Source organism: Pogona vitticeps, chromosome 2 (assembly GCF_051106095.1).
Source record: "Pogona vitticeps strain Pit_001003342236 chromosome 2, PviZW2.1, whole genome shotgun sequence".
Lineage (NCBI taxonomy): Eukaryota > Metazoa > Chordata > Lepidosauria > Squamata > Agamidae > Pogona > Pogona vitticeps.
The window spans coordinates 103,915,258-103,928,033 of record NC_135784.1 but is presented as its reverse complement, the minus strand read 5'-3'; the positions used below and the strand labels follow the sequence as shown (position 1 = coordinate 103,928,033).

At 40.5% G+C, this 12,776-nt stretch overlaps 1 protein-coding gene across 7 annotated transcripts in view; it reads left to right on the top strand.

The window, feature by feature from the left end:
- FNIP1 (folliculin interacting protein 1) overlaps window positions 1–12,776 on the top strand; it is a 99,040-nt gene that overhangs the window by 58,676 nt on the left and 27,588 nt on the right. For all 7 annotated transcript variants that reach the window (XR_013541884.1, XM_072990171.2, XM_072990170.2 and 4 more), the window contains exons 3-6: window positions 3,016–3,159; window positions 7,130–7,230; window positions 8,443–8,517; window positions 8,987–9,078. Coding sequence is in view for 6 of the 7 variants with exons in the window: in XM_072990171.2 (XP_072846272.2) it covers window positions 3,016–3,159; window positions 7,130–7,230; window positions 8,443–8,517; window positions 8,987–9,078 (412 nt within the window). In the remaining variant the exon portion in view is untranslated. The remainder of the gene's footprint in view (window positions 1–3,015; window positions 3,160–7,129; window positions 7,231–8,442; window positions 8,518–8,986; window positions 9,079–12,776) is intronic.

Sequence of the window (12,776 nt, the reverse complement as noted above, 5' to 3'; positions counted from 1 at the left end):
ATTCACGTAATTTCCTCTGTACACACACATACAAACCCATCTAAAAGTGACTGTGTTCAGTGCAGTGGGTGTGCTGCATGTTACATGTATGTAGCCTGCATGTGCATCTCCTTATTTTTGTGTAATAAAGTAAATGGAAGCGTTATGTTGCAGCCACGGAGAATTGAAAGCAAGAAAATGGGAAGGCCACTTTCAAAACAGTATAGTTGACTGTGCTTACTTTTGTAACTTCTGTCATTAATAATGGTCATGGAATAAATTAAAGCTACCTGTGGATCATCATAGAATTGCTGTTTGGTGTTGTCAGGTCATTTTTGATTTGTAGTGAATCTAGTCTAGTTTTCAAGTTATGTGAGATGTTCAAGATGTGCAGACATTTGAAGCCAAGTCCCATAGTCCTGTTCTGACACTTTATCCATTATCACCCAACACTGGTTTTCACATGGCATAGCTTTACGTTGTGCTATATGTTTCATGCACCTAGGTGTTATAATGTAAGTTACAAGAATGGTGTTGCATTGACTGCCAAATGATTGTTAGTATTAATAATAGCGTCTGCTTCATTTGAAGCCACCCTAAGATACAGTTCCACTCTTACCTTTTGTTGCTGGCTTCGATGGGCACAGCAGATGGTGATAGCCTGCTGTGTTGATTTACTGCACTTACAGATACTTCTCAGGGACAGCAATCCCAGGCTTCTTATGCATGTACTATGTCTTCAGTAACCTCATTTGATTTTGGTAACGTGGCTTGATAAACTCCGCTTGGAACACAAGACAGACAGTTCCCCTTACGTAGTTGCATAACATTTGGCCGTTTCTTGCATCTTGTATTTCACTGACATTCAAGTAGAAAACCCTCAATAGGAGACACCTCAGATACTTAATCTAGGTGTCCAGCGGGTTGTTCTTGAACATCTGCGTGGTTCTAAAAATTGCATGTCCTAAGGTTTGTCTGAGTGTTGCATTTGGTGGGTAATTTGCTGCCTGGCAAGCTGCTGACAGGTGGCATCCAGAAGATGGTGACCCTTTGACCTCTGTGTAGCCATGGGATCCTTAGGCTCATCGCATTCCACTGTAAAGGCCAAAGGTATAATCTTCCCAAGTATTTCAGTCAGGAAGTGGTGTCCAGTAGTGGCTTCACAGAAAGCTACTGTGCAGGGAGTTTTAAAGATGGTTTGTTCTATAAGTGTGTAGATGTTTGTTTTTGGACTCCCAAACCTTTTTTTTTTTTTTTTTTGGGATTATCACTCCCAGAATTACCAAGGTAGTAAGAAAGAAAGAAAGAAAGAAAGAAAGAAAGAAAGAAAGAAAGAAAGAAAGAAAGAAAGAAAGAAAGAAAGAAAGAGAAAGAAAGAAAGAAAGCTGAAACTTGCTTATCTCTAGTTTCTGGGTAGAGCTATGAAGCTGGTGCTAAGGCTGGGGAACTTGTTCAGAGAATATATTTTATTGTTGCAGAAACTCTTTTTCTTCAAAAGAGAAAAACAAACCCTTTAATGTGCTTAACCTGCATAGGACGGAACAGGCCTTTGACATTAGCTGAAAGCGGCAGTGTGACTTGCCTGTGAAAGATGTTGTAACCCTCTGGATTTAGCGTGGTTTTATCACATGATGCTGTGTGAGCCTAGCCGAAGACACTGTCGTTTGTCAGAGATAAAAATGCAGTTGTGATTCACGGGTTCCTACTGAAATCATATGATAGCCATTCACATGTTTTCAGCCATTATATTCCCAAAAGTTTTTTTTTAAAAGATCAGGCTGTTTGCACTTTTAACAGTGCACGAGTTTAGCATTGTTCCTCTAATGATCAGCCCCTCATAATGGGAGGTTGTTCTCAGGAGAAGGCGCACATTCTTGTGTTGCAGCCATAAAAGAATGGACAAAAAGAATTACAGCTGGCTTTGTGTAGCCGCTTTACGGTCAGTGACGGGCAATTTGTAGCTCTCCATATGTTGTTGAATTGCAGTTTCCATCATATCAAGCAATATGCTGGCTTGGTTAATGAAAGTTACAGTCTCACAACTTCTAAGGCAGTGGTTCGCAATGGTGGGTCCCCAGATGGTCTCGGACTACAGTTTCTAGAAATCCTGGCCAGCACAGCTAGTCGTGAAGGCTTCAAAAGAGTTTTAGTCGAAGAACATGTGGGGCTCCAAGGTTAGGAAGCACCTATCTGGAGAGAGCCATGTTCTCTATCCACAGATGCTGCTGGATGCAGACATCTCTCTCAGTCTCCCAGCTGTTATTCTGATGGGACATCTGCAGTAGAGGCGTCTTTTAAGGATGGGAGAAATCCAAATAGATATTTTGTCAAATAAAATCTCCCCACACGCTGTATAGTAAAGTTACAGTTTGACAACTTCTAGGGCAGTGATTCCCAACGGTGGGTCTCAGCAGTGCCCACCTACACACACACACACACACACACACACACACACACAGACAGACAGACAGACAGACAGACAGACAGACAGACAGACAGACAGACAGACAGAGAACTGGGGAGGGCAACTTGTGGCTCTCCAGATATTGCCAGGCTGCAACCCCCAACATTGCTCACCATTGGTTAGTGGTAGGGTTCATGGGTTTTTGAAACCACAAACATTCCTATCCCTGCTTTATAGGCATGTCTCTTAGCAGTGACAGTTTAAAAAGCAACACCAGAAGAGAAATCTCTAGAGGAAGGGTAGAGGTCCTTCTTTGTGCTGGAATTCAAGCACAAGATGACTTGAATCCTTTTCCTTGTGTTGCAATCCTCATCTGGATCAGGGCCTTTACTTTCACTCTAAATTCTAAAGGCAAGGAGGCAGGTTATAGCTGCTACCTGTATATTCCAAATAACACGTGCTTTGCCCATGAGCTCAGGTTCTGATCTCTTTTTTTCACCCTTGCTTAAGTGCTTGTGTTAAAAGAAAGCTTTTTTGTTTGCCTTCTCTACACCCCAGGTGCAGGTATTAGTATGGGTGCTGCATTGGTAAATATGGAGCAACAATCATATCATTTTTTTTTTTTTTGACAGAAACTCTGCAGTGACGCACAGGTGAAAGTCTTTGGAAAATGCTGCCAGCTCAAACCAGGAGGAGACAGTTCCTCTTCTTTGGACAGTTCGATCAATTCTTCGTCTTCTTCCTCTGAAACAAAAGAGCAATGTCCAAAATTTCAGGTGAGAGTTCCTTTTTTTCCACTTATATTATACTTTCTGACAGTGTAGATTGAGTTTCGTGTTTGAAAACACTACCTTATTAGGAAGTGACTGGAGCTGTTTGGCTGGGAGTAAGCCCGGAAGCTATTCTTTGGTGATTGTCCAAGAAAACAGATGGCTGATGTTGTCTGGGCTTGGGACAGGAAAACTTTCAAATATCAGCAGCAGAAGAGAAATGTTCCTAGAGGTGGCTTGGTTGATCCTGAAGAATAGTGGCTAGTGGGTTATTAAGAGGCTCTCACAAGACTGGAAATATCAAAAATACATGGCATATACATGTCTTTTCCTTTAACTGATCCTAACCAGAATAAGAAAGAAGAGGGTTGTACTGGGAAAAGAAAGCTACAAAGAGGGGATATGTCACCTAGATTTTGCTGTTGAGCAGTCAAGAAGGCAGTAGCTTGACCTGAGCCTATGAACATGTGCTTCCCTGCCTAGTAAATCACACCAAATTCTGGTGTTGCAAAGAACTGGCCCATCTGTCTTTAACAGCCTTTCTGCCACAATTATGTTACAGGAGTTTTACATGCCTGGAATTTCGCATATTAGACTTCAAGTTATTCAGTATTTCCATTAGAAATGTTAATGATTTAAAACAGATTTTCTCTGACTTGGGTAACTGTGGGCCAGCCACAATCTCTCAGTCTGGGAAGGGTCGACATATATAGGCTGAATTGAACTCATCTGGAGAAAAAGCAGGATACAAGAGTAATCAATAAATCAAAACCAGAGCAGAACATGACTTTTTTAAAGATTGTTTCATGCCAAAGATATAGGAACAGGTTTTTGTGAATTTGGGTGGGAAATGTTTTATCCCATTAGTAAATTTGACTACAGTTGCGAAATCTCAAAAAAACGCTGCTATTGCTGTAAAGGTCAAGTGGTTGTTTTAAGTGTTTGCTAAGTTCTTGTGGTATGGGATTTTCCTTTTTTTAAAAAAAAAAGTGCACAAGAAGCACTTCGCGAAATATCCAACTATATCTATTTTTCTTGCTGACAAATTAAAAGTTTATGACACGAACACTCAATGAACTTGAGTTACACTTTACATAAGAGGACTGGTTTTGGCTACCACTGCAGCCGGAGTCATCTGACTGGATGTATTTCTGGCATCTCACCTTGCACTGATCACAAGTGTTTTCTATTAAGCCACCCTAAAATAGAGTTGAGCCTTTATATTCTTTGTAGTGAAGCAATTCTCTGTTTTAGGGTACTGCTTCAAAGATGCTAATATGTCAAATGTAACATAACCTTTCTATGCTTTACTAAGCATACATTAGTTGCTGCATTTAATTATTCTCTCTCTGACACGTGCGCACACACATAGTGCGTGCACACACACATACACAGAGGTTGCTTTCATGCTACACTGATGTGTCAAAAAATGAAGTTATTTTGATCTCTCATTCCTGATCATGGAAGAGTATGGCTCGGCGGTTTGAACAGGAAGAGGCATGGGCTCCTTTGAACTCCCTTCCTCTTACACAACAAAAACAGTGTTACTACTGCCAGAATTGAAAGTGCTGCCTCATTTGTCTCCCCATGTTGTGCAGGGTTTACTCACAAACCACAATGCAGTTAGCTTTATCTGACAGATGAGCCCTCCTCTAGGAGTACTCTCTGTGGAACATTGAAGAGGCTGAGCACGTATTGTTGGTATTGTTTTCTCGAAAGCACTTTGGGGGGTGAAAATTAAATAGACTCTGGAAGAAATGGAAACGTCTGATGCAAAGTACAGGATGCAGTACATCTGCTGAATAATTTAAATATCACCAAAAACATTTAAAAAGTTAATTGGAACACGGTATGGTGCAAATATAGGTTTCTAGTTGTCCAGAGAAGATGCAAATGATATTAAATGCCTGCAAGGTGATGTAGAAACAATCAAGAATCTTAAGTAGAGTCATGCTGGATCTAACCCAATATTTAAAAGATGGTGGTGGAGTGGAATTGTTGTAACATGCTTAGCAACATACTTCTCAAATTATTTTTCACCTGCCTTACTGACAACTTACGTTGCATTTATGTTCTTGTTTGTTTGTCTCTCTGGGGGAAGACTTACAGCTTCCTTTTGCTTCTTTAATCTCACTGCTGTCCTATTGGAGGGGGTAGTCCTTTTCCTAATGCAAGGTTTCATGTCCAAGAAGTTTTCCCCCCAAAAGAACCTCCAAACATTTTGGAGCAGTTTTGACCCTTTTAGCTCTTCCTTTTAAATAATGTCTTTCTCCCCCCCCCCCCAGTTTTGGAGGTCTCTTCTGTTGTAGTCAAATGTGAGTGACTGGTATTAGACTTTCTGCTTCATGGTGGTGAATTTGATATCCCCATGGCCACTCTTTCAAACTCGTTCTACAATATTTACCTCTTGCACTAGGAGCTTGATATGATTTAGAAATAAGTTCACAATCAACTGTCCTCCATCATGTTCCATGACCAGCTTTCCTAGAGCAAAATCACTCGGAGAAATCTAGAAATCTAATTCTTTATTGTGGATTGAATATGTGCTTATCCAGTCTAAGTGAGAATAAACAAAATCATACAACATTGTTGCACTTGCTCCTTTAGATGCTTTTCCAACTTTTTCTCTCAAGAATAATTTGAGCATTTGGCTTTGTAATACAAATGCATTACAAAACTATATTAAAAGACATCATAATCTTGTTTTAAAGGATCCAAATAGAACCATTGACTGAAAATTGATAAAAAGAAATTAATTGTCAAAAGAATGCTCATCTTGTTAGGGGGCAGGTATGATCCATCTATTCCAAATAAGAATGAATTGTGTTGGAAATTCTATTGTTGCAATTCCATTTTATATCTGCTTTTTGCCCCCCTAAATATGAAGCATTTGGCTGTGGAATGCGGATATCATGATGTTAATTACAGATATCAAATATTTGAAAATCAGATTTCAGTTATGACATCAAAATGACCTAGGTAAAAATAATTCCCCTGGATTTGTTTTATCCTTACCAGAAGCACTGCTGGCCGAATTCTTTCTGTTTTTTGTATTGGAACATGCCCATGCCTACAACTTAATCAGGAAAGTATATGTTATTCTATAGGATGTGACACATTTCCCTAGTGTCAAGTAATATTAGCCAGGTGTTAAATGGGTGTGAAATTCTGAGCCCTAGTACTTCAATGCATAAGTGCCAATTAATGATTAGAAACAGATGGAATATATTAAATTAATGGAATGCAGACCATTTGTCATACATTCAGTATTACTTTGCATACATTCTTCACAGGTTTAGCAAATCTGTATGCGTCCAGAACTACCACCCCCAGTGGGGTGGTCCCCACATGTTCTAAAGTAAGCCCCATGACTCACAATTCACATAACCAATGGCGTGGACGATGGGGATTGTAGTCCAAGTCTTCTGATCGGTGCTTGAGTATGGAAAGCCTGGTCTAAAGGATATATATTACAGGAGATTTATTTTAGTAACTTGGGGGATTTTGTTGGGAATTTGTCTGTCAAACGAGATACCGTAGGCTGTGTTGGGATGGGAGGATACTTAAGGGGAGGGGGGACATTCCTCAAAAGCCATCTGCTTGGGTAGCTGTTTAGGGTGAAGGGCAGAAGGATGTCCAAATGGAAACCATAGCCCACAGGCTTGTGGTGCTATCAAAGTCAAAATGTGGGCTTACTGCCAAAGGGTTTGTGAGACAAGCATTATTAAATACATTTGAACAAACATTATTAGTAGTTTGATAAACAACAGCCTCAGAATGATAAATTCCAAACCACTATTTAGAGCGGAGATTAAGGGTTCAAATGGTTTGGCAGATAGATATATGTGCTCCCCTGCTGATAGTATTTCAGATATTCTTGATTATGTAATGTGGTTTATTAAGTCAAAGCGATCTTTCCCCCATTTATACCGTTCCTTAATGAGTGCAATGTAATGATTACTGCCATATTCTGCAGGGCTCCCGGTGCTCCTCAGATGCAAACATGCTCGGGGAGATGATGTTTGGCTCTGTGGCCATGAGCTACAAGGGCTCAACCTTAAAGATCCATCAAATTCGGTAAGGTTTCTTTCTTTCTTCTGTCTGATAGTTCTCCCTCATTATTCCTTGTTAACGTCAGAGACACATACAATACATGTTCTAGCCCTGCACAAACAGTAAAGCAAAGGACTTGTGTGGACAAAGGCTTTGCTTGCTGGATCATAGTATGTACCTTTCCATTTTTATTAGGTACAGACTGCACATTTAGCATCTGTATTCTTTGCAGTGTATATATGTAGGCATCTGGGCAGATGTTCTGATTAGTATACTAAAGTTGTGGGCATCAGTAGCAATCCCAATCCCATTTCTTCCCCCCTCTGCAGTTCTATATTGGTTGAACATTTCTGCTGATTGGATTTCTGCTTACTGTCTTGTAAGACTATCCTTTGTACTGTAATATCAATAGCAAGTAGAGGTCTATAAACATGGGCCAACAGACGTTCATTTATGCACCCAACAGAGATGCTCAGTGTAGTGCCTTCTGATTACAAAGCATTATGGAAATTCTTGGCTCTTTCTTCACAGGTAATGAGCCAGTGATGCAGTCTGCTCTTGATATGGCTCTCCTTTCCAGTGGATATAGTTTCAGCAACCAGAACCTTACCAGCAGATTGTGTGTGCAGTTTAACGTTCCATCCAAGCAGAACTCCTGGCTTGTCACTCCTGGACAAACTGGGAATCATAAGCAAACTTCCAATCCTGGCTTGTTAGGAAGTGGCAAGTTTGAATGTGTTGGATTAGATTTTAGAAATTGTAACCCAGTACATCCAGAGAGCACCACATTGGGAATGAGCATTTTTCTTTTGATGAGTTCCTGGTTGTGGGTCTCTGAAGCTGCTTCCATAGACAGGAGAGGCTAAAAGGAAATAGCTAAGCATTATGCACCACCATGATTATGAACAATTGAGTATTTTCCTGAATTCTGGAATCTCACTTTTGGCAAGTGTGGTGTATGTTTCTTCCCATTTTCTAGCATGATGTGCAGCCACTGTTTCTGTGCCTGCACCATGTTTATAATCTACCATAACTGCTCTTTTTGTCTCTCACACCTGTGCGAACACCACCATATGCAAACGCACCATCTATACTTCTCAGTCTTACAGTTGACTAAATACAGTATTGTCTTGTTGATATGTGAAGTAAACCTGAAATAGCCTATTCTTCAGAGAGAAATCAGAATGTTACATGGCATCATAATATCTTTTCACTTGAACTCTCTCCTTTTGACAGCTCCCCTCCACAACTCATGCTAAGCAAAGTTTTTACAGCTCGAACTGGAAGCAGCATTTATGGAAGTTTAAACACGTGAGTATATTGGAAATTGTGGATTCTCAGTGGGGACTCCATTAGCTGTGTTAGTTGGTTGCAGCAAAATTGGAAGAAAGTTTCCCAATGCTTTAAAGACAAAAGCTTTCCTGGAGGGCAGCCTTCCACTTTAGACTCATCAGTGCAGGCTGCAGTCCACAAAAGCAGACGTCAGACAAAACTTGTTAGCCTTTAAGCTACCACAAGATACATTTTGGAAATTCTGATTTAGGGATGTGAGGAAGGAGGTGGGTGGGATCAACTTTGCCACAAGCCGCTTTGGCTGCAGCTGGAGGAAAGGTTCTCTGCTACCTAGCTGCTCTTTCTCTGAAACGTGTGGTTCAAACCCCTACCTCATAAGAGAGGGACAACAGGCATGCAGGACACAGCCAAGCATAAAGCCAAACAACACTGGATGAGAACACAAATGACTGAATCTTCTTTTTGGTTGCTCCCACAACCCACACAGCCTTCAAGACAGTCTCGAGTTCATTAATCAAGACAGCAATACTCTGAAGCCAGATCACAGCACAATTGTGAACGGACTCCTTGGAAACATAGGTAATTATAAAGGCTGACTTTATGGAGATAGTTGTGCCATAAGTCTTCTGGGGACTGGTGGAAACAGACAAACACCTGTGTGTGATAACATTTTAAAAGAAAATGGTGTAGATCTGAGACTGACAGTTATTGGTCTAAACAAAAATGCAGTTCATGTTGATGAATTTCAGAAACTGGACTAGTTTGTGGCTTGAAATAATTTGATGGTAGCAGCTCAGGTTGCCAAATAATATCTATGAGCATGATGTCTGGTCAACAATGTAAGCTAATCAAACATGCTGAAAATGGATGATGTTCCCCTCACACCTTATGAAGTCTTGATAAATGCAGTTATATTTTCATATATTGTATCTAATCACTCTGTTTTTAAATATTTACATCAAGAGTTTTCTGTGTGTACCCATACAAATATAAGGAGTGCTTACACACGGGGTGGTGGGGCAGGCAGGGGAGGAGCACATTTTCCTCTATGTGTAACAGACAGGAATGCCTGCCAGAAAGCCAGCACTGACAGTCATGTCTTCATTGGCACAAATGTGAAATATCATTCAGGCTCTTACTATAGCTGACAGGTTTGATGTTGCAGGGGAGGCTCATGAAAGGTACAGAAACATGAGTCATTAGCTGAATCTCTAGAGATGCTGTCTAGTTCATAAAAAAAGAAGAAGAAGAAGAACATGGAAGATGCTGCAGCATAATTTAGTAACGTGATTTGGTGTTGGAACCCCACCACCACAACTTTGACGATGATTGTAAGAATAGGGTGCTCTCAAGTAGCACGGCAGAGATCAACTTATAGATGCAGTTTGGCTTCATTTACATAATAAAGTAATTGCTCTGCATCTTATCATGGGAGCATCTTGGCACTACTGTTAAATAAAGAATGTAGTTGTGTAAAATATATGGATTCTTGAGGAATTATTTGCTTTAATACTGGTATTTTGCCTTCAAATCATATGGGAAAAGTGGTGGCAGAAGCCCCTACAGATAAATGTGGTGCAGTTACAATTTCTTGATATGAAATGTTGAGGGCTGTATAAAAGACATCAAAACCTTATCTTAAAGAATCCAAATAGAATACAGCGGTGCCTCGCTTAACAATTACCTCATTAAATGACGAATTCGCTTTATGATGAGGTTTTTGTGATCACAATAGCGATTGCAAAACGATGTTTAGATAGGGAAATTTCGCTTGACGATGATCGGTCCCCAGCTTTGGGAGCTGATTTTTCGCTAGATGATGATTCTAAAACAGCTGATCGGCGGCTCTAAAATGGCCGCCCGCTGTGCAAAATGGCTCCCCCGCTGTGCTTTAGGGCGGATTCCTCGCTTTACAGGCACTGAAAATGGCCGCCCTATGGAGGATCTTCGCTGGACACTGAGGTATTTAGCTCATTGGAACGCATTGAACCGGTTTTCAATGCATTTCAGTGGGGTTTTTCATTTCACTTGACGAGGATTTCGCTTAACGGCAATTTCAATGAAACGAATTATCCTTGTCAAGCGAGGCACCACTGTAGTGACCTAAAAATGGATAGGGTTTTTAGTTATCCAAAAATGCCTGCCCTTTTATGTAACACACATGATTTATCTGTTCCGAATATATATGAATCACACTGGAAATTCTGTTGTTATTATATTTTACGTCATCTTCTTGTTCTTCTAAATCTGAATACAAATTTTCTAAATTGGATAAATAGCCTTCAAAGCTATTATTATACTTTAACAGAGTGTACACTTCATTGAAGTTGACAGAATCATATTTATGAATGAGCAAATTTTTGTCATAGTGTAAAATTGATTGAGATTAAATTGGGTCAGGCTGCACTTAGGAGCTACTTTTGGTATCCTTGAATCTTAATACATGCTGTTAATGGAAGGATCTGTAATGCATAAGATGGCAGATCAGATCTATCTGAATCCTGCCTCAGTCATGAGCTCACTGGTTGGCCTCAGGGAAGCCACTTCTGCCTTAATAGCTCCAACCATAGCCTTGAGTTAGCAATTCTGTAAGGGAAATAAATATTATTATCTATTTGTTTATTTGAATTGCTGATATATTGCATTGACAGATGGTAAAAGACATTCCATGTCATGAGTGCCATTTGATCCCCTAGTAATGAAGCTAGAGAAGTCACAGCTTGTAGTTTTGAACCCCGAGGAATCTCTGAGTAGCAGTGACTGTGACATTGTCCACCGCCCTCCTCAAGCTTCTCTTTGCCCTCTAAACGTAGTTGTGATCCTCACAGTAGCAGGGTCAGAAGTGGCTTTTCTTGGGAAGAGTATATTATTGCAAGTGTGGTTTGTTGTTGACTGAGCAATTAAGAGCCTGTAACATTACAAAAGATGTGGTCCTAATTGCTGATATGAACTCACCCTAATGCCTGCGTTTTGATACTATCCTTGTTTGGGAAGGGGCTGGTGATGACAACTGTCATGTTTTTTCAACTTATGTATATACCACCCCATAGTGCTTAGAGCATCCTTTGGGCAGTTTACAACATAATTATGCAAACAACAACTTGCCCCCCCCCCGCCCCAGTGAACTGAGTATTCAATTTGCTGACCTCCGAAGGATGAATGGCTGAGTCTTCCTTGAGCCAGCTACCTGCATCCTGTTAGGATTGAACTCGAGTCATGGGCAGAGGCTTGAGTGAAGTATTGCAGTTTAACTGCTGTGCCATGAGGCTCTCAGGATGACTTCCAAATTTACCATGATGGCACTTTTGGAGTATCCCCTTTTAAGGGAGAGAACAGACATCACATTGAAGTCCTGTTACTCGTGTTGTTCTTTCGTTCAGTTGTGCTGGTTCAGTTGCTTTCAGGCAGCGAGACTGGCCTGGTTCTTTGTGGTCTTGCAGGGCTTGGATCCAGGGGCTTGGCACCTCAGAGCTTTCTTGGCTCCCCTAACACACTGCAGCCTCCTCTGGCAGCTGTTTGCTCTTCCAGGCCCAGGAATCTTCTGCAACAATGGTTAAGTCTGCATTGTAGATGAGAAAGTCCCTTTTTACGCACAGATTTCAGCCTGCAATTTTTGTTACCAATTATTTTTAAGTATTACTTAATGAATGTGAAGAAGGAGCTTTATTAATCATGATTATTTTCACTGTTGGCTTTTTTTTCTGCAATTAGGTGCCCTTATCCATGCAGGTGTTTCCCTAGCAGCCTAATTAATCTTACATAATCACACCTTGCCAGGCGATAGAACAATACGATTATCTTATCAAAAACAGTTGCCTTTCCCATAAGCAGTATCATTTATGTTTTCTGCTTTCAGTGCCATCTGTTTGAGCAGAATTATTTCAGAACCTGCAGTTTATTTAATTAGTGGTCTACCAGTTGGAATTGTGTGTCTGGATTTGTAATGGCTGGGTAAAAGATCGATCTAGAAGGAGCTGTGCGGCACACTGGTGAGACTGCTCTGTACACTTAAATAAACCAGGTGCCCAAATGCCCTTTTAAGCAATTTATTTAATTTCACTCAGCTTTCAGGAACAAATTGGTTTCTAATAGGGAGCCAAAAATCAAGAATATAGAACTGAAGTGATTTCCTCCCGTTTGTGGCACACTGTAGTATTTATTACTCTCTTGTGTGTCTCAAATTAAGTAATGTGGAAGGTTGGTAGCTATGCCATTGGCATTTGGTATTCAGGGCAGTTCTTCAGTTCATTGTAGATTTCATGAATCACTTCTTGAAG